At 38.5% G+C, this 21095-nt stretch overlaps 2 protein-coding genes across 3 annotated transcripts in view; one reads left to right on the top strand and one right to left on the bottom strand.

The window, feature by feature from the left end:
* Positions 1–20565, bottom strand: part of LOC132369883 (L-lactate dehydrogenase C chain) — a 48898-nt gene extending 28333 nt beyond the window's left edge. Inside the window, exons 1-3 of one of the 2 annotated variants that reach the window (XM_059929584.1) lie at positions 20440–20565; positions 15042–15159; positions 8159–8332 (exon numbers count right to left, since the gene is read on the bottom strand). In XM_059929584.1, the coding sequence (XP_059785567.1) occupies positions 8159–8332; positions 15042–15159; positions 20440–20565 (418 nt within the window). The remainder of the gene's footprint in view (positions 1–8158; positions 8333–15041; positions 15160–20439) is intronic. The other variant, XM_059929585.1, reaches the window with a different exon arrangement.
* Positions 2761–3174, top strand: LOC132369881 (uncharacterized protein C4orf3-like). Its single transcript, XM_059929583.1, has one exon. The coding sequence runs from the start codon at positions 2783–2785 to the stop codon at positions 2987–2989; it is 207 nt and encodes a 68-aa protein (XP_059785566.1). The 5' UTR covers positions 2761–2782; the 3' UTR covers positions 2990–3174.
* Positions 20566–21095: the final 530 nt, after the last annotated feature.

The following is a 21095-nucleotide window of genomic DNA, read 5'->3' as shown; positions in this document are numbered from 1 at the left end:
CCCCTCAACAACAACAATTTGGCATTCACCTATGGACAAAAGTACCTTTATGGAAGCTATGGAATCTAGCACCATACACCAAGGGACCCCAGAGGAGACTGGCCTAACCATGCGTCATGTAATAGGTATACAGACCTCAGTCCTGGCTGTGGATCCTACAAATGGCCCATATGTCTCCAGCCCCTTTCAGCTGCAGTCCAGTAGCCCCTGGAGAACAATGTCTTAGATAATCAACCACAGACAAGATAGCCTTTGTGGAAGCCCAGGTTTCCAACAGAGAAGTTGTAGGACACCACTGGAGCAAAAAGATATATATGAATTTGGATGCATAGTAAAAGGAACAGTTTACCTTAACCTGCAACACTCCTTCCCCCAGATGGCAAAGCTCAGGGCCAAGAGAGACCTTCTTAGCCCATGATTTCTTCCACAGGGGGAAGTGAGAGCATGTAAGTGAGCATACAGCTTCCCTAGCTATGTGGATCACTGGCAAAGAGACCCATTTCTCTCTCACCCCATCTTGAGTACTGCATCTTGAGCTGCATGACTGGGAGACTGGAAGAGGCCGGGAGAGTGGCAAGTAGGACCCTCAGAGACCATTAATGCGACATGGATCTTACTAACTGCATTGTAGACTCCATCAAGAAGATCAGCTCATGAACCACTGGGGATGCCTTGTCCATGGATTCTCCCCAACTAACCCACAGGCACTCCTAGCTCTCCACACACCTCACCCACACACATCCCCAACCTGTGGCTGGCTTCCTGTGTGTGCTCCCAGTGGTAGCAAGAGCAAGTTTTGGCACATGGCTAGTGAGCACAGCCCAAATCTGTGGGTCAGGAACAGACAACAAACTTCACCTTTATCTATGTCCTTGGGAAAGCAATGTCCTTGGGAAAGCCTCCTTGGGAGGCTGTCAACACCTGGCCTACTGAACTGAGAGAACTGAACAAGAGAAGGCATACAGGCTTAAGAATTCTGCCACACAGGGAGTAAGAAGCATGGAGTAGGCATACACATAAAAGGTCTGAGAAAGCCTCAGAATCCCTAGTAGGGCTGGCAGAAGGTATTTCTCTCCTGAAATCATTGGGTAAAAAATAGAGATGACTGCTACTTCAAATGCAAAGACAGCAACACAAAACTTCAAGCAATGTGAGAAATCAAGGAAACATAACACTACCAAAAGATCACAATAATCTTCTAGTAATCAAATCCAAAGACATGGAGATCTATGATATATTCAATAAAGAATTCAAAATAGCTGTTTTAAGGAAGCTAAATGAGCTACAGGAAAACAGAGGAAGACAATACAATGAAATCAGGAACACAATTCATGAACAAAATGAGAAACTTAACAAAGAGAAATCATAAAAAAGAACTAAACAAATTCTAGAGCTGAAGAAATGAAAACTGCAATAGAGAGCATCAACAGCAGAATGGATCAGTGGAAGAAAGAATCTGTGACTTAGAAGACAGGGCATTTGAAATTATCTAGTCAGAGGAAAACAAAAGAGTGAGGACAGCTTATGTGATTTATGAAATTCCACCAAAAGAAAAAAAATCTGCAAATTATTGGAGACCCAGGAGAAGAGAGGAAGAAGGAATAGAAAGTTTATTTAAATAAATAATGATTGAGAACTTCCAAAATCTGGGGAGAAATGTGGGTATCCAAGTTCATGAAGCTCATAGGTCAGCAAACAAATTCAACTGAAAGACATCTTCAAGAGACATTACAGGACTTCCCTGGTGGCACAGTGGCTAAGAATCCGCCTGCCAATGCAGGGGACATGGGTTCAAGCCCTGGTCTGGGAAGATCCCACATGCCATGGAGCAACTAACCCCGTGCGCCACAACTACTGAGCCTGCACTCTAGAGCCCATGAGCCACAACTACTGAGCCTGCGTGCCACAACTACTGAAGCCCGCCCACCTACAGCCCGTGCTCTGCAACAAGAGAAGCCACTGCAATGAGAAGCCCGCGCACCACAACAAAGAGTAGCCCCTGCTCGCCGCAACTAGAGAAAGCCCACACACAGCAACGAAGACCCAACACAGCCAAAAAAATAATAATTTAATTAATTTTAAAAAAGAGACATTACAATAAAACTGTTGAAAATCAAAGACGAAGAGAGATTCTTAAAATCAGCAAGAGAAAAGAAGCTTATAACTTACAAGAGAACCCCCATAAAGCTTCAGTGGATTTCTCAGAGAAATCTTTCAGACCAGGAGAGAGTGGGATGATATATTCAAAGCACTTAAACAAAAAACTGCCAACCAAGAAAACTCTACTCAGCAAAATCGTTGTTCAGAAAGGTTAGAAAAGATAACACCTTTCTCAGACAAACAAAAACTGAGGGAGTTTATCACCACTAGATCTGCCTTACAAAGAATAATGAAAGGAATTCCTCAAGCTAATTATTATAATTATAAAATTATTATAGTTAATGAAGGATGCTAATTAGTAACAAGAAAATACACAACACACTGGGTAAAGGTAAACATATAGTCAAATTCAGAATATTCTATTACTGTAATATCGTAGTATATTAGCCACTTAACTGTAATAAAAAAGTCAAAGGACAAAAGTAATAAAAATAATTTGTTAATGAATATACAATATAAAAGGAGGTAAACTGTGACATCAAAAACATAAAAGGGGGCGGGGAACAGAGCATGTGTGTGTGGGGGGGTCGGACTGAGTTCCCTTTTCCGGCGAGGTGAGCGCGGAAGAGCGGGAGCTGAGGATTTCCGGCTACTCAGGTTGTGGCGCGGCGACTGCTGCAAGATGGAGGTAGGCTCGGCAGCCGAAGATGGTCGGGATGGTCCCCAGGAGCGGCGAGGCTTGGGTGAAGCCGAGAGGCCGCAGCAAAACCACGAAGTGCGGCCTCAGTCTGGGGCAGACCGGTTACCAAAACATTCCTACTGGTTGGATCTGTGGCTCTTCATCCTCTTAGACGTGGTGTTGTTTTTCTTCGTGTATTTTTTGCCCTGAATGGTTTGCCTGATACCTAAATTAAGAATTTTGGCTCCTGGAGTGGATCCTGAAAATGACTACAAACTTCTTGAACAAAGAAGACAGGATTGTGCACCAGAAGAATTTCAAACTCTAAGGGACCTTCATTTCATTTTACACATTCTGTTATTCTTTGGGGGGACTATATTAAATGCGTAATGATCTCAGCCAAAAAAAAAAAAATCAGCATAAAATAGATGGTTATGTCTATTAGATGTTTTATGTATGCCTTATGGTAACTACAAAGTGAAAAGCATATACACAAAAGATAAAAAGAAGGTAATCAAAGCATACCACTAAAGAAAGTCATCAATTCACACAGGAAGGCAGCAAGAGAGGAAGAAAAGAACAAGGGAACAACAAAATAGCCATAAAACAGTTAATAAAATGTCATTAGTAAGTCTTTACCTATAGTCAGTAACTACCAATAATTACTCTAAATGTAAGTGGATTGAATTCTCCAGTCAAAAGGCAGAGTGGCTGGATGGATGAAGGAAACACTACCCAACTATATGCTGCTTACAAGAGACCCACTTTAGCTTTAATGACATACACAGGCTCAAAGTGAAGGGATGAAAATAAGGATATCCCCTGCAGGTGGAAACCAAAAGAGAGCAGGGGTAGCTATACTTGTATCAGACAAAACAGACTTTAAGCCAACAACTGTTAAAGAAACAAATAAGATCTTTGTATCATTATCAGGACATGCACCCAACATCAGAGCAGTTAAATATATTAAGCAAATACTAATAGACAATAAAATAATAGCAGGGGACTTCAATACCACTACTTTCAACAGTGGATATAGATCATCCAGACAGAAAATCAATAAGGAAATGTTGGACTTGAACTATACTTTAGCCCAAATGGACCTAACAGACGTACAGAACATTCTGTCCAACAGCAGCAGAATATACATTCTTCTCAAGTGCACGTGGAACATTCTCCAGGATAGATAATATGACAGGTCCAAAATAATTTAGCAAATTTTTTTTCTTTATTTTTTATTAATGGCTGTGTTGGATCTTCGTTTCTGTGCGAGGGCTTTCTCCAGTTGTGGCAAGCGGGGGCCACTCTTCATCGCGATGCGCGGGCCCCTCACCATCGCGGCCTCTCTTGTTGTGGAGCACAGGCTCCAGACGCGCAGGCTCAGCAATTGTGGCTCACGGGCCCATTTGCTCCGTGGCATGTGGGATCTTCCCAGACCAGGGCTCGAACCCGTGTCTCCTGCATTGGCAGGCAGACTCTCAACCACTGCGCCACCAGGGAAGCCCCAATTTAGCAAATTTTAAAAGATTAAAATCATACCAAGTATCTTTTCCAAACACAATGTTATAAAACTAGAAATTAACAGGAGTGAAACTGGAAAATTCAAAAATATATGGAAATTAAACAACACACACCTGAACAACCGAAGAGTCAAAGAAGAAATCAAAAGGGAAATTTAAAAATATCTTGAAACAAATGAAAATGGAAACACAACATATGAAAACTTATGGGATGAAGCAAGAGCAGTTCTTAGAGAGGGAAGTCTATACAGCATTAAATGCCTACATTAAGAAAAAAGAAAGACCTCAAATAAACAACCTCAAGGAGCCAGTAATAGAAGAACAAACCAAGTCCAAAGTTAGCAGAAGGAAGGAAATAACAAAGATCAGAGTGGAGATAAATTAAACAGAGACTAAAAGGACAACAGAAAAGATCAATGAAACTAACACCTGGTTTTTTGAAAAGTTAAAATTGAAAAACTAGACTAAGGAAAAAAGAGAGAAGACTCAAACAAATAAAATCAGAAATGAAAAAAGAGACCTTATGATTGATACCACACAAATACAAAGGATCATGTCACTACTATGAACAATTATATGCCAACAAATTGGATACCCTAGAGGAAATGGATAAATTCCTAGAAACATAAACCTACCAACACTACATAATGAAGAAATAGAATAAATGAACAGACCAATAATGAGTAAAGAGATTGAATCAGTAATCAAAAATCTCCCAACAAAGTCCAGGACCAGATGGCTCCCCTGGTGAATCTACCAAACATTTAAAGAATTAATGCCAATCCTTCTCAAACTCTTCCCCAAAACTGAAGAGTAGGGAAAACTCCCACACTCATTTTATGAGACCAGCATTACTCTAATACCAAAACCAGATAAGGCTGCTACAGGAAAACTACAGGCCAATTTCCCTGATGAATACCGAGGCAAAAATTCTCAACAAAATATTAGCAAACCGGGGCTTCCCTGGTGGCGCAGTGGTTGAGAGTCTGCCTGCCGATGCAGGGGACGCGGGTTTGGGCCCTGGTCTGGGAGGATCCCGCGTGCCACGGAGCGGCTGGGCCCGTGAGCCACAATTGCTGAGCCTGCGCGTCTGGAGCCCGTGCTCCGCAGCGGGAGGGGCCGCGATGGTGAGAGGCCCACGCACTGCGAGGAGGAGTGGCCCCCGCTTGCCACGGCTGGGGAAAGCCCTCGCACAGAGGCGAGGACCCAACACAGCCAAAAATAAATTAATTAATTAATTAATTTAAAAAAAAAAAAAGAAAAATATTAGCAAACCAAATTCAACAATATATTAAAAGGATCATAAATCATGATCAAGTGGGATTTATCCCTGGGATGTAAGGATGGTTTAACATATGCAAATCAACAAATGTGATATATCACATTAACAGAATAACAATAAAAATTATATTATCATCGCAATAGATGCAGAAAAAGCAATTACCAAAATTCAATATCTGTTCATGTCAATATCCTATCAACAAAGTGGGTAGAGAAGGAATGTACCTAAACATAATAAAAGCCATATATAACAAGCCCACAACTAACATCATACTCAAAGGTGAAATCCTGAAAGCTGTTCCTCTAAGATCAGCAACAAGCCAAGCGTGCCCACTCTCACCACTCCTATTCAACATAGTACTGAAAAGTCCTAGCCAGAGCAATAAGGCAGGAACCAAAATGAAAAGGTATCCAAATTAGAATAAAAGAAGTAAAACTGTCTCTGTTTACACATGATATGACCTTATTTATAGAAAATCCTAAAGACCCCACCCAAAACTAATAGAACTAGTCAGTACATTTAGTAAAGTTTCAGGATATGAAATACAGAAATCAGTTGTGTTTCTATACACTAACAACAAATTACCTGAAAAATAAATAAAGAAAACAATCTCATTCACAATAATATCAAAAACAATAGATACTTAGGAATAAATTTAATCAAAGAGATTAAATATCTGCACATTCAAAACTACAAGAGTTTGATGCAAAAAAATGAAGCAGACACAAATAAATGGAAAAACATCCCATGTTCATGGATTGGAAGTATTAATATTGTCAAAATGTTCATACTATCCAAAGCGTTCCATAGATTCAATGCAATCTAAAATACCAACGGCATTTTTCACAGAAATAGAAAAAACAATCCTAATATTCATATGGGACCACAAAAGACCCCAAATAGCCAAAGCAATCCTGAGAAAGAAGAAAAAAGGTAGAGGCATCACACTTCCTGATTTCAAACTGTATTACAAAGCCATAGTAATCAAAGCAGTATAGTACTGGCATAAAAACAGACATATAGACCAATGGAACAGAATCGAGAGCCCAGAAATAAGCCCTTGCAGATACTGTCAACGGATATTTGACAAGGGAGCCAAGAATACTCAGTGGAAAAATACAGTCTTTACAATGAATGGTGTTGGGAAACAATAATCACATGCAGAGGAATGAAATTCGACCCCTATCTTATGCTGCTCACAAAAATTAACTCAAAATGGATTAAAGCTTTAAACAGAAGCCTGAAAGTGTAAAACTCCTAGAAGAAAATGTAGGGGAAAAACTCCTTGACATTGGTCTTGGCAATTATATTTTTGGATATGACACCAAAAGCACAAGCAACAAAAGCAAAATAAATAACTGGGACTACATCAAACAAAAAAGCTTCTGCACAGAAGAAGAAACAGTCAAGAAAATGAAAAGGCAACCTATAGAATGGGAGGAAATATTTGCAAACCATGTATCTTATAAGGGGTTAATATTCAAAACATCTAAGGAACTCATACAACTCAATACCAAAAATTCTGATTTAAAAATGGGCAGAGGAACCAAATAGACATTTTTCCAAAGAAAACATACAAATGGTTAACAGGTGCATGAAAAGATGCTCAACATCACTAATCATCTGGGAAATACAAATGAAAACCACAGTGAGATATCACCTGACACCTGTTAGAATGGCTATCACCAAGAGGACACATGTTGGCGAGGATGTGAAGAAAAGGGAACGCTTGTGCACTGCCTGTGGGAATGTAAATTGGTACAGCCACTATGGAAAACAGTATGGAGGTTCCTCAAAAAAATTAAAAATAGAACTACCATATGACCTAGCAATCCCACTTTTGGGCATATATCCACAGGAAATGAAATCAGTATCTCAAAGAGATACCAGCACTCCCATATTCACTTCAGCATTATTCACAATAGCCAAGATATGAAAACAACCTCAATGTCCATCTACAAATGAATGTCTAAAGAAGATGTGGTATATAGATAATGGAATATTCAGCTACAAAAAAGAAGGAAATTTTGCCATTTGTGACATAGATGGACCTTGAAGGCATTATGCTAAGTGAAATAATTCTGACAGAGAAAAAAAATACTGTATGATGTCACATATGTGGAAACTAAAAAAGCCAGACTCATAGAAAGAGAGAATAGAATGGTGGTTGCCAGAGGCTAGGGGAAAGGAGAATGGGGAGATGTTGGTCAAAGGATATAAACTTCCAGATGTAAGATGAGTAAGTTCTGAGGATCTAATGTTGGCTATAGTTAACACTATTATATTTTATATATATACTTGAAAGCTGCTGAGAGTAAATCTTCTCTTAGTGAATCTTCGCCCTCCTTTTTTTTGTGGTGTTCCCACCACAAATAACCACGTTATATGCATTAAACTTACATGTCATATGTCAATTATATATCAGTAAAGCTGGAAAAAAACAAAGTATTGTATATTTTGGATGGGTGCGGTTTACTGTCATAAATTTACCTAAATGACATTGTTTTAAAAAGAAAAAAAAAGGAATGGTATGGAAATATCATCCTTATGCAGTTCAACGGAGTAGAAGAGACTTACCTGGATTTGAAACAATAAGCATCTTACAGTCAGGACTATTTTGGACTATGGCAGGAATGATTGATTTCATGATATTCACATTACGTTGGACCAGGTCAAGGCGACTTTCTCCTTCCTGCTGCCGTGCACCTGCTGTGACAATAACTAATTTGGAGTTTGCAGATACACTGTAATCTAAAGAAGGAAACAAAAGAAACTATTTGGATCAAGACTGCCATAATCACTGTGCCTTAATTCTTTAAAAGTCTATTGTATGATGATGGTATTAAAGTACTACCTTCATGTCTGGCATTTGCAGATGAACAGATTTTCCATATAGTAATGTTATCTTGTATAATCTGAAGGAAATTTTCTCACTATGATTTACCAATGTTCACATGGCTTTTTTAAAAAAAATAATAACAGAACCTACCACGGCTTTTAGCCCACATTCTCATTTGTTATTAAGGCCTAAGGCACTGCAAGTCAGCTCTCTGCATTTTTAGAAATACCATATGAATCAGAAGCTTAGAACTCTGAGAATTTATGTGTGTTTCATGATTCGAAGAGTGAGAATGTATTTACTTAAAATTATTATTATAACTTGTTTATGTATTTGAGATCATAAACAAGTTCTTGATTCACACAAGAAAATTAATTACCTTCTAAATCTGATGACCAGTTGTAAAATGTTTCACCTATTAAACCCAATGACAGGGGCTTTCCTGGTGGCGCAGTGGTTGAGAATCCGCCTGCCAATGCAGGGGACACAGGTTCGAGCCCTGGTGCAGGAAGATCCCACATGCTGCAGAACAACTAAGCCCGTGCGCCACAACTACTACTGAGCCTGCGCTCTAGAACCTGCGAGCCCCAACTACTGAGGCCTGTGCACCTAGAGCCTGTGCTCTGCAACAAGAGAAACCACCGCAATGAGAAGCCCACGCACCGCAACAAAGAGTAGCCCCCACTCACTGCAACTAGAGAAAGCCCGCACGCAGCAATGAAGACCCAATGCAGCCAAAAATTTTTAAAAATAAATAAATTAAAAAAAAAACAACGACAATATGTTACAATGCTCACTATCCCACACTGGACTTTTTAAAAACTATCATATACTTAGAAGTTATTTTCTATTTGGATGTCAAAAACTAAATTAGCTAAAATCTCTATATGCCATCTCCATTTTTAAAAAACTTATTTTTATGCTCTTTTGAAAAGGAAATTTGCTTGATTTTAAACATACTATTGCATCTCTATGATCATTCTTATATCTTTCTAATCCAATTTATAAACCATAAACATGTGAATGGTTTTCCTGCCCCAGTAAAGATTTTAATTAGAAAGACAAACTTAGAGAATTTCATTTCTTAGGCTGGCAAGTTTCACATTAATCTAAGAGACTATCTTTCCCTTGTATCAAATAAAAGATCTACAGGAGGAAGTTCTCTTCTCTCTCTGCATACATAGTCTACTCACTCTTGCTCAAAGACCTTGCTTGACATCATCTTCCATAAAGTCTTATCTAACAACAGAAATCCGAAGTAATCTCTCAACCTCTGTGTCTCTCTCTGCAACTCTCTATCCCAGCTCCTCGTTTTCTCCCTCCTCCCCCCTCGACTTTTAGAGAATAAACTGGCAAAAAACCTTGCAACTTCTCCAGAATCATCTCACCATAGCTCAGATCAACTATTTGAAATATTATGTCCAACAAATTCAATTAAAGTGTATACCAGAGTAAAATATCAAGTCTTTTCACAATCTGCCCGCAAGTTAACTTACTAGCTTTGTGTTTTATTTTTATTTCAGATTTTCCAGGTACCCTGATTCTGTTAATGCCATCATCTCCTTACCTGTTATTTATTTTCCTTTCTAAATATAACTCAGTCTTCCCAGAGACAGCAAACCATAGTGGTCTGGAGCAAAGGCTTCTTCAAATACCAATTCCTCTGCCAGGCATCCCCTAATTATATCATTCATAAATACTACTCTGACTTCACTGAATTTTTATAGCACTTACTGCCTGTAATTCTCAGATAGTCCTTATTTACAGTGCTTTATGTTATCTTCCTGTGTTTATGTTGTATTTATACCCGTAACTTGATCATTAGATCCATAATAACAGATTCTGGTCTCATATTATCTTAAAACCTTAAAAAGGTTTACTACCTATTCATATTTAAATAACATATTAAGTTTTATCTGTTTTGAATCATAAGGTATGTATTACTTTAGATAAATATTATGTATCTGACATTTATCCATGTTAATGTGTGTCCCTGTAGTTCATTCACTTTCATTGCTGTGTAATATTACAGTGCAAAATTGATCAACATAGTATTGTTATACAATGAATTATTTCCAGTTTGGGGCTGTTACAAATGACAACACTATACATCCTTGTACATGTATCTTAGTGCACATGTACACAAATTTCTCTTGGGAATATACCTAGGAGTGCAATTTCTAGGTTTGGGATATGTTCATGTTCAACTTCACCAGGTAATGACAAACTTAAAAAAAAAAAGTAGTTTTACTATAATACACTTCTACATGTCATGCATGAGAAAACCTATTGTTCCACATCCTGACAAACACTTAATATTATCACACTTTTGCCAATCTATTAGGTGTGTAATGGTATATTGATATACTTTTTATTTTCTTGGTTACTAATGAGATTGTCTTTTCCTATATTTATAGGCAATTCGAGTTTCTTCTTTTGTGAAATGTTCAAGTCTTTTCCTATTTTTCTATTGGGCTATGTATATTTATCTTATTTATTACACAAGTACTTTTAGTCTGAACACTATTCCTTTGCCAGTTGTTTATGTTGCAAATATTTTCTCTCAGTTTACGATTTGTCTCTTCACTCTTTTACAGTGCCTTTTTAAGAACATAAACACTAAACTTTATACTCCTTCCTTTACTGTTCATGCTTTTTGTGTCCTTGTGTTTAATAAATTCTTCCCTATCCTGAGGTAAAAAAGATATTCTATGTTATCTTCTAAACAGAAGCTTTGAAGTTTTGCCTTTCATATTTTTGGTCTTTAACCAATTTGGAATTGCGTGTGTTATCAAGAAACAGTTCAGGGGACTTCCCTGGTGGCCCAGTGGCTAAGACTCTGTGCTCCCAATGCAGGGGGCCTAGGTTCGAACTCTGGTCAGGGCACTAGATCCCACATGCCGCAACTAAAGATCCTGCATGCCGCAACGAAGATCCAGTGCAGCCAAATAAATAAATAAATAAATAAATAAATAAATATTTTTTTGTTTAAAAAAAGGAAAGGGTTCAATTTTATTTCTTTCCATAAAAACAACTATTGCCATAAGAAAAAGAATTTATAAGTCTGCAAATTTCCCATTGATCTACAATATGATCAGTGTTATATAGCAATCTTTTGTTTGTCTCTGCACTTAATTAGTGTAGCTTTGTAATAAGTCTTGATATCTGGTAAAGCAAGTTCTCACCACCTTGTTCTTTTTCAAGAGTATTCTTGACTGTGCAGCCCAGGCTGTTGCCATGGTGAAGCTGAGCAAAGAGGCTGCAGCAGCTCTTCAAGGGTGGGCACTTTGCCATCCACTGGAGCTCTGTTCCTTTCAAGATTTACCTGGGATTTGAGAAGAATGCCTGAACCTACTGTTTTGAACCTGCTTTGGGGATAAAGGACTATTTGGTCATCTGGATTTGGAAGCGATCAATGGACAGGAAGAACATGGAAGGTGTGCACTCTGCCTGGGAGGTGAGATGGAACATCTTTCAGACATTTACCAGTTGGATGGCACAGGGTTCTCACTGCACAGCTGCATCTGTGGCAGAGGGGAACCTCTACTTACTTATTTATGATAGACTGTATCAAAATAAGTGTTTTTAACAATGTTTTAAAAAAGTGTCTCGTCTATTCTTGGACATTGAATTTCTGAATGAATTTTAGGTTTAGTTTAATATGTACAACAATAACAACAACAATAAAACTTGGGTTTTGACTGTGATTGCATATAATCTATAATCAATATGGGAAGAACAGACATCTTACAATATTGAGACTTTTATGAACAAGGCACATCTCTTCATTTATTTAGATATTTAACATCTTTCAATGAGGCTGTATTATTTTCTGCATAAAAGCTCTTATACATGTCTTGTTAGATTTATTCCTAGGTACTTCCTATATTTGATAACATAAATAATACCTTAAAAATTTTTTGCTTGTTTTTGAATAGATTTTTAATAATAATAGTTAATATTATTAATAGTTAATAATTATTAATAGTTAATATTATTAATAGTTAATAATTTTGTGGCTGGCATCCTTGCTAAACTCTTATTTAGTTCTATATGTTGTCCCTCTTCTTATATTTATCTTCTTTTTGATTTTTTTGTAAAATCAAAAAGTATGTTTTTATAATTTTACTTCTTCCCCTTTACTAAAAGGATTGATTCAGGTACTTATCCTGCCATATGACTAGAAATTAAAGGCTGAATGATTTTTTTTTTAACTGAATATCTTGAGGATATGGGGAGGGGGTGGGGTGAGATGTGACAGGGTAAGAGAGTGTCATGGACATATATACACTACCAAATGTAAAATAGATAGCTAGTGGGAAGCAGCCGCATAGCACAGGGAGATCAGCTCGGTGCTTTGTGACCACCTAGAGGGGTGGGATGGGGAGGGTGGGAGGGAGGGAGATGCAAGAGGGAAGAGAAATGGGAACATATTGTATATGTATAACTGATTCACTTTGTTATAAAGCAGAAGCTAACACACTATTGTAAGGCAATTATACTTCAATAAAGATGTTTTAAAAAAAAAAATTAATTAATTTATTTATTTTTGACTATGCTGCGTCTTCGTTTCTGTGCGAGGGCTTTCTCTAGTTGCGGCAAGCGGAGGCCACTCTTCATCGCGGTGCGCGGGCCTCTCACTCTCGCGGCCTCTCTTGTTGCGGAGCACAGGCTCCAGATGCGCAGGCTCAGTAGTTGTGGCTCAGGGGCCTAGTTGCTCCGCGGCATGTGGGATCTTCCCAGACCAGGGCTCAAACCCATGTCCCCTGCACTGGCAGGCAGATTCTCAACCACTGCGCCACCAGGGAAGCCCCTGAATGATTTTTTAAAGTATTTTAATACAGGAGTAGCTCTTTTAACTTGACTCCACTCAATAAACTCAACAGATTAACTGATGTAAAACATACTGATATCCAAGGCACACTGAACACTCTCAACTAGCAGACTTCTGTCTAGTACATCTGTATACTTCTGCTCATGAGCTCCTGCATATCAAGAATCTGTCACGCTTATACCCAAATATATTTATGCCAGATATATCTATTAATTATATAATATGATGTAAATCACTAAAATATGAGGGTGAAAGAAATACATAGCAAAGGTAAACACTACATTCAGGATTGAGATATGAATAGATGTAACACACAGAATGTATCAAGTGAATGGTAATGTTTTATTTCTTTTGCTGGGTGTTGGATACACTGATGTTTGTTATACTTAAAACTTTTTATATCTGAAGTATTTCATAATTAATTTTTTTAATGATTGTTACTATGAAAATTAAGTTGAATGCCTTAGAAAGACATATTAAAAGAAAGTTGTTTAAAAATCTTCCTTTTAGGTATGAGAGAAATAAAAATGGAGAAAAACCATAAAAATTTAATAGAATCTTGTGATTAGACTGCTTCATGAGTATCTTTAAATTAATTATAGTACTTTAAAGAAATAGAAATGATTACTACTGGTGTGCTATAAAAAAACACACTGCAAAACTCCAATCAGCTGAGCCATACTCAAAGTCCTTGCCCTACAATCAGAAAATCAGCAAATAAAGTTCTAAGTACATTAACATGTTTTAGGTCAATATAAAATTTTATGATGGTTCTTTCTAACAGGCATTTTTAAATTAAGTAACCACTTTCAGTTCCAATCATGTTAGATAAGAGGGATTCTAGTAGAAAGTGCATCTGTTGAATCACATTACCAAAAAGCACACTACATACATCAGTGTATGATAAAAGTTATTTTTCCTAATACTCTAAGGCTTCTTAGTTGGCCAACACATGATGCTAATGTTAATGGGGCTAAGCTCTCCATTTCCTCTTCTATAGCCTCAAACTATACCCTGAAACCTGGTCCTCTAAAAACACACATCAAAAAAACAGGTTAGGGACTTCCCTGGTGGCGCAGTGGTTAAGAATCCGCCTGCCAATGCAGGGGACACAGGTTCGAGCCCTGGTCCGGGAAGATCCCATATGCCATGGAGCAACTAAGCCCACGCACCACAACTACTGAGCCTGCACTCTAGAGCCCGCAAGCCACAACTACTGAGCCTGCGTGCCAAAACTACTGAAGCCCGCGAGCCTAGAGCCCGTGCTCCGCAACAAAAGAAGCCACTGCAATGAGAAGCCCGTGCACTGCAACGAAGAGTAGCCCCCGCTCGTCGCAACTAGAGAAAGCCCATACACAGCAACGAACCCCACACAGCCAAAAATAAATAAATAAATTTAAAAAACAGGTTAAAGAATATAGATAAATGTATCAGTAATATTACAAAACTATTCAAGACTGCATATCCTTGAGAAAATATATAAGACTGAATGACAAGTTTAAAAAGCATTTATATAATGTCAGTTGTGTAAAAAACAAATGAAAAACGGAAAGAAATAAACAAAACCATTAACAGACGAGATTTAAGATTTTCTTTATACTTTTTTTGTATTTACCAAATTTTCTCCAATTAGAATGGAATGTTCTTTTTTTTTCAAAAAACTAACCTTCTAAACTATATGTCCTAATTACAATAGTGCTATTTTTTAATTTTATATTTATTGACAACAGTTTGATAAACTTCATTACTTTTTTTTAAAGCTCTGAAAATAACTTTATAAAACTAACCGTTTCCAGAGACAATCTTTGAAGTATTAAAGAAAAGACTGCCATGCTGAAGATCCATTGCTTCTCCCTTCAGTTTGTCCACTGCAACATCAACAAGGGCAAGCTCATCAGCCAAGTCCTAAAATACATGAAAGTCCTGAATAAAATGTTCCCATTTCAATTTTAGGAGAAAGAGAAAAAATTTTGTGTGGTTATTTTATAATCAAAGGAGTGTTACATTTTTAATAGAAAAAGTGGTATAAAAATAATGGTCTTTGTGGGAGTTCCCTGGTGCCCTAGTGGTTAGGATTCTGAGCTTTCACTGCTGTGGCTCCGGTTCAATCCCTCAATCGCTGGTCGGGGAACTGCAAGCTGCAAGGCATGGCCAAGAGAAGTCTTTTAATGTGCCTAGAGAGACCAGAAGTTAAGGTAAACAACAGAATGTAGCAAAAATTATTAATTGCTTTGCCTTCATGTAATTGTTAAGTTTTTTAGAATTGGTTTTCTTCCACTTCAGGTAACAGTATAAAACGAATAAAAAGTTACGAAATCCTTTCAAAGGTTTTTATTATATTTAACCCTTATGCCTAATTTCTGACTTGGTTGAAGTTGTTTTTAGTATGAATGCTTATGGCCAAAATATAAAGATAGCCACCTGTGGGAAACCATTTCATGTGGCTCAGTATATTACAATTAACGTCCGCCCTCCAACCTAGGGGTAGATAAGCATATACCAGACCCAACCAATTATTCCATCCTTCCTTCTGGCTGCAGCAATTAGTTCACAAATGGGTATGTGGCCCAGGCATAACAAATGAGCACAATGTCTATGAGGTTAGAAAATGGAAGATGAGAAATGAAGTCTTGTTTTTCTTTGGAATCATAAGCTCTAATGATATAAGACTCTAAGAACAAACTGTATAGCCATCTTTACCACCATATACAAAGACCCTGCCCAGGAATTAAGCCAACAGAGGAAATATAAACTAAGATATGCAGAGACTGTGTCTTGATATGTCTGAATTCCAGAATTCAGTAATATCTGAAGCTAGCTCTACTGAGATTTTTCCAGTTACATGAACAATATACAGTCTCTATATACTATACTATACTCTAATTTATTGGGTTTTCATCACATGCAACAGAATATAGAACTATATAGAAGGAATGTCAGGGACTTCCCTGGCGGTCCAGTGGTTAAGACTCTGTGCTTTCGCTGCAGGGGGCACAGGTTTAACTAAGATCCCGCATGCCATGTGGCAAAAAAAAAAAAAAAAAAGAAGACGAAGAAGAAGGAATGCATTCCCTCAGATTCCAGTGGCCAGATTCCAAAGGTGAACAGTAAGGGAAAGGAATCAAAGTCCCTATTTACTACTGTTCCCCACCCAACCCCCCACATCAGGTACCATCTGGCCTTTCTGGAAAATTGTAAATTCTAAAATTTACTAAATTAAGTGTCATACATCAGGAATAGGATAAGGATAAGGAGTTTCATCCAAAAGAATCATATATCACTCTTCAGCTAACTGATAAGATCATGCTTACAGATCCATTTTTACATCTGTGTATCTGTCTGGTCTGGACAGGAAAACAGAAACCACTCTAAGCATTTCAACAGAAGGAATTTAATATAGGGAACTGGTTAGACAGATGTTGAAGGGCTGAAAGAACAGAAGGGGAACATTTATGGTAACCCAGAGATAGTAACTGCAGCTTGAAGCTACCACCCCTAAGGCTGAGGAAGCAGAGAGTCTAAAGGAGGTGTTTCATGGAACTAGGCTCAGACTCTGGAAGAGGCAAAATCTGCCTACTGCTCATACCACTAAATGGACAAGATGAGGTCAATGCTGGGGGTTCCAACAGAAAGTGGAGGTTAGAGCCAACTGCTACCTTTGGGACAAAGGGATACAGCTGGTATGAGAGTGAACAGAACAATAAGCAAACAGGAAGCAGCAGGTCGTGGTTCTCCTCCTGCCTCCCAACTTTCCTCTAGTGTTCCCTATTGGCAGAACCTAACAAGATGCCAACTGGCAAAGGAGAAAATGATTATGCGGAGATCCAGCACCAGCATCACAAAGCAGAGTATACAAAGTTGAATTTGGAGCTGAGTGCCAGTAAGTTAATAACCAACACAGCCTGCTTTTAAATTACACTTCCAACTTGATTTATCTCCCTTCTCAACAGGTTACCAGAAAATTCTCTCAAGGGAATCCTTCCATCCCCATTTGTCTTGACTGTCAAAGATGGAGCTCAAATAATCCCTAAAAGTTTTTGTTTATTTGTTTTTTAAGAATTAACTACATCTATGTGAGTCATTTCTCAAATACAATTCCAAATAGAGAGCCTGGGATTGTTAAGCCTACCAGAATCTAAAGGATAGTTAAGAGTATCCCAGGATCTTTTCTCTAGGGAGGTCCTGAGTAACCATAGTAAGGTAGAGAGATAGAAAAAAAAATTAATCTAAGGAAAACTGCTACGGGCACTTTGCTCTGTACAGGACAAGGAAGTAGGTTGTACTGCTATCCACTCCTAAAAACTTTACATGTCCTGAAAAAAACCTTTAAAGTCCACCTTTCATGAAATATGCAGGTGTCATGGTATTCATTACAGCCCTTATGTCCCTTCACATCAGTGGACTATATGAATATGAATATTTTAATATCTTTCATCACTTTCCATTTATCCCACAATTTACATCAATGTGACTTGAAGACAAGGTCCTGAACTACTCTCCTTCATTTGGGAATTTGCCAGGGTACAATGGATTCTAGTAGAAAATAAATGGGCTCTAACAACTGACCTTCTCGTATAACTCGATTTCTGAAATTTCATGATAATATTCCTTGGGGTAGGCTTTTATTGATTCATTGTGCTGAGCCCTCAGTGAATTCTTCGTATCTACAAACTCATGTCCTTTTATCTCTTGAATAATCTTCTTCCCTCTCTTATTTCTTACTGAAATGTCAATCAACTGCTGGACCTCCTGACTGACCCTCTAATTTCATCTCTTTTCTATATTCCATCTTTGTCTGACAGTCTGCTATCTAGCAGCCCAGAGGGAGTAAGAAGATTCTTGCCTCACTGTCGAACATGTAGACGTTCAATGAATTCTACTGCTTTCAATAGGATGTTTGTCCTCTATTGTCTTTGATTATCTTGAGTGCAGAGCCTGTCTAGTTAAACTTCTCCAAAGAATAAACTCCTTCCCCTTGTCTGCTGGGATGTGAGAGGTGGTTGCCTGCTGATTAAGGTGCAGAAGGAACCTGGTGGTTTTCCCTCTCATCATATAAACTTTCAACTAATCCTGCTATTTCTTTTTTTTTTTAATAAATTTATTTTTGGTTGCATTGTGTCTTTGTTGCTGGGCGCGGGCTTTCTCTAGTTGCAGAGAGTGGGGGCTACTCTTCGTTGTGGTGCCCAGGCTTCTCACTGCGGTGGCTTCTCTTGTTGCAGAGCACAGGCTCTAGGCGCAGGTTTCAGTAGTTGTGGCTCACTGGCTCAGTAGTTGTGGCTCATGGGATCTAGAGCGCAGGCTCAGTAGTTGTGGCGCACAGGATTAGTTGCTCCGCAGCATGTGGGATCTTCCCTGACCAGGTCTCAAACCCATGTCCCCTGCATTGGCAGGCGGATTCTGAACCACTGTGCCACCAGGGAAGCCCAATCTTCCTGTTTTTGGAAGTTGGAAACTACAAAACTGCTGAAACAAATTAAAGAAGACACAAATAAAGAGATATCCCATGTTCATGGATTGGAAGATTTAGTATTGTTAAGATATCACTACTGCTCAAAACAATCTACAGATCTAATGCAACCCCTACCAAAATCCCAATGGTATTTTTTTTTAAGAAATAGAAAAATCCATTCTAAAGTTCATATGGAATCTCAAGAGACTCTGCATAGCCAAAACAATCTTGAAAAGGAACAAAGCTGGAGGTCTCAAGCTTCCTGATTTCAATACTTATTACAAAGCTACAGTAATCAAAACAGTGTGGTACTAACATAAAGAGACATGCAGACCAGTGGAATAGAACAGAGAGCCCAGGGGAAAAAAAACCTCTCACATATATGGTCAGATATTTTTTGACAAGAGTGCCAAGATCATTCAATAGGGAAAGGACAGCATTTTCAACAAATGAGATAACTGGATATTTACATGAAAAAGAATAAGGTTGGACTGTTTACATTATACCATAGACAAAATTAACTAAAAATGGATCAAAGGCCTAAATGTAAGACCCAAAACTATAAAACTCTTACAAGAAAAGAGAGGGAACGCTTCATGACATTGGATTTGGCAATGATTTTTGGATGTGACACCAAAAGCACAGGCAACAAAAGTAAAAACAGATAAATTGAACTACATTAAAATTTAAAACTTCTGTGCATCAAAGGACACAACAACAGAGCGAGAAGGAAACCCAAGGAGTGGGTGAAAATATTTGAAAATCATTTACCTGATAAGCAGTTAACATTTAGAATATAAAAAGTACTCCTACAACTCAAAAACAAAAAACAACCCAATTTTAAAATGGGCAAAAGGACTTCCCTGGTGGTGCAGTGGTTCAGAATCTGCCTGCCAATGCAGGGGACACAGATTCGATCCCTGGTCCAAGAAGATCCCACATTCTGCGGAGCAACCAAGCCCGTGTGCCATAACTACTGAGCCAGCGCTCTAGAGCCTGCAAGCCACAACTACTGAGCCCGTGTGCTGTAATTACTGAAGTCCATGCACCTAGGGCCCGTGCTCTGCAACAAGAGAAGCCACCGCAATGAGAAGCCCGTGCACCACAATGAGAAGCCCACACACCACAATGAAGAGCAGCCCCCGCTCGCCACAACTAGAGAAAGCCTGCACGCAGCAATGAAGACCCAGTGTAGCCAAAAATAAATAAATAAATAAATAATAATAAAAAAGAAAAATAAAAATGGGCAAAAGATTTGAAACATACATTTCTCCAAAGCTATACAAATGGCCAACAAGCACATGAAAAGATATTCTGGAAATAGAAAGGAAAATTAAAGGACTTCCATTGTTATTTTATCAAATTTGGTACTTTTTATTTTATAATGAGAATGTAATGCTTATATAATTTAAAAAAATTTTTTAAAGTATAAGCCATTGGGAAATATGATTTTCACCCATTACTCTTCAAGGAAGGCAAAGTGCTGAATCACTCTAACAGAAAATGTTATACTATTAACAAAATAATATAATCAGTGTGTCTCCTAGGAATAAATTTAAATAGTCTGGCAATGCCTAACAGATGGTAAACTCCAAATAAATGTTTCTTAAATTGTGTAAAAATCAGATGATACTTATTTGCTCCAAGGGATTAACCCTGCAACCTGCACTCATCATCATCTACAAGACCTATAAGTGCTTACTTATTTTCAGCCACAGTACAGGCTTATCACTTACCTTCAATAAGATACAAATAGCACAAGCCATGCCTACAGCACCAGTTCCAACAATGGTGATCTTACTCTGGGAGACTTCATCTTCCTCAATTAGATTCTCAATAAGCTGCTCCTTGACAGTTGACATTTTGAGAACCTGATAGGGATAATGCAATTTCAGTGGAATCAAAGTCCCTGAATTAATCACTCTCATACCTACCGATGTACTAACCACACTGAACATCTAAGGAACTACCTCTTGAGTCTGCAGAATTTTGGAGCCAGGAGTAGGGAGAAGTCAAAAAAAAAAATTCCTGTCGAGGGGTGGAACACGGACCAGTCTATCTATCCGTATTAGGGATTGGGGAACCAACAGGTTTTTAAAGGTTCTCCCTGCCCCCAGCCACCATTTTCGCTACAGTCCCAGTCACTCACAAATGCTTAGCGTGGCGCAACACTACAGACAGCCCGAATGCACAACGCACGGCCGTTACGTTGCTTTTTAAAATTACACCAGGAAAAAAAAGACTGCCAAGTCCGTTGAGGCGTGAAACCCAGCGACAGTTACTCCCTGAACCGTTACGCAAGCACGCTCCCACGCATGGCTCTCCTCCGTCAGCACGCAAGCTCCGCCCCCCGGCCTGCCCAGGCGCAGGCGCATTGGCTCAGGCTTGGCCT

The sequence above is a fragment of the Balaenoptera ricei genome, chromosome 8 (assembly GCF_028023285.1).
Source record: "Balaenoptera ricei isolate mBalRic1 chromosome 8, mBalRic1.hap2, whole genome shotgun sequence".
In the NCBI taxonomy this organism is placed as follows: Eukaryota; Metazoa; Chordata; class Mammalia; order Artiodactyla; family Balaenopteridae; genus Balaenoptera; species Balaenoptera ricei.
This window is presented reverse-complemented; position numbering and strand designations above follow the sequence as displayed.

Excerpts from the sequence above, each read along its gene's own strand:
- LOC132369881 (XM_059929583.1), top strand. The coding sequence starts at position 2,783 with ATGGAGGTAGGCTCGGCAGCCGAAGATGGTCGGGATGGTCCCCAGGAG.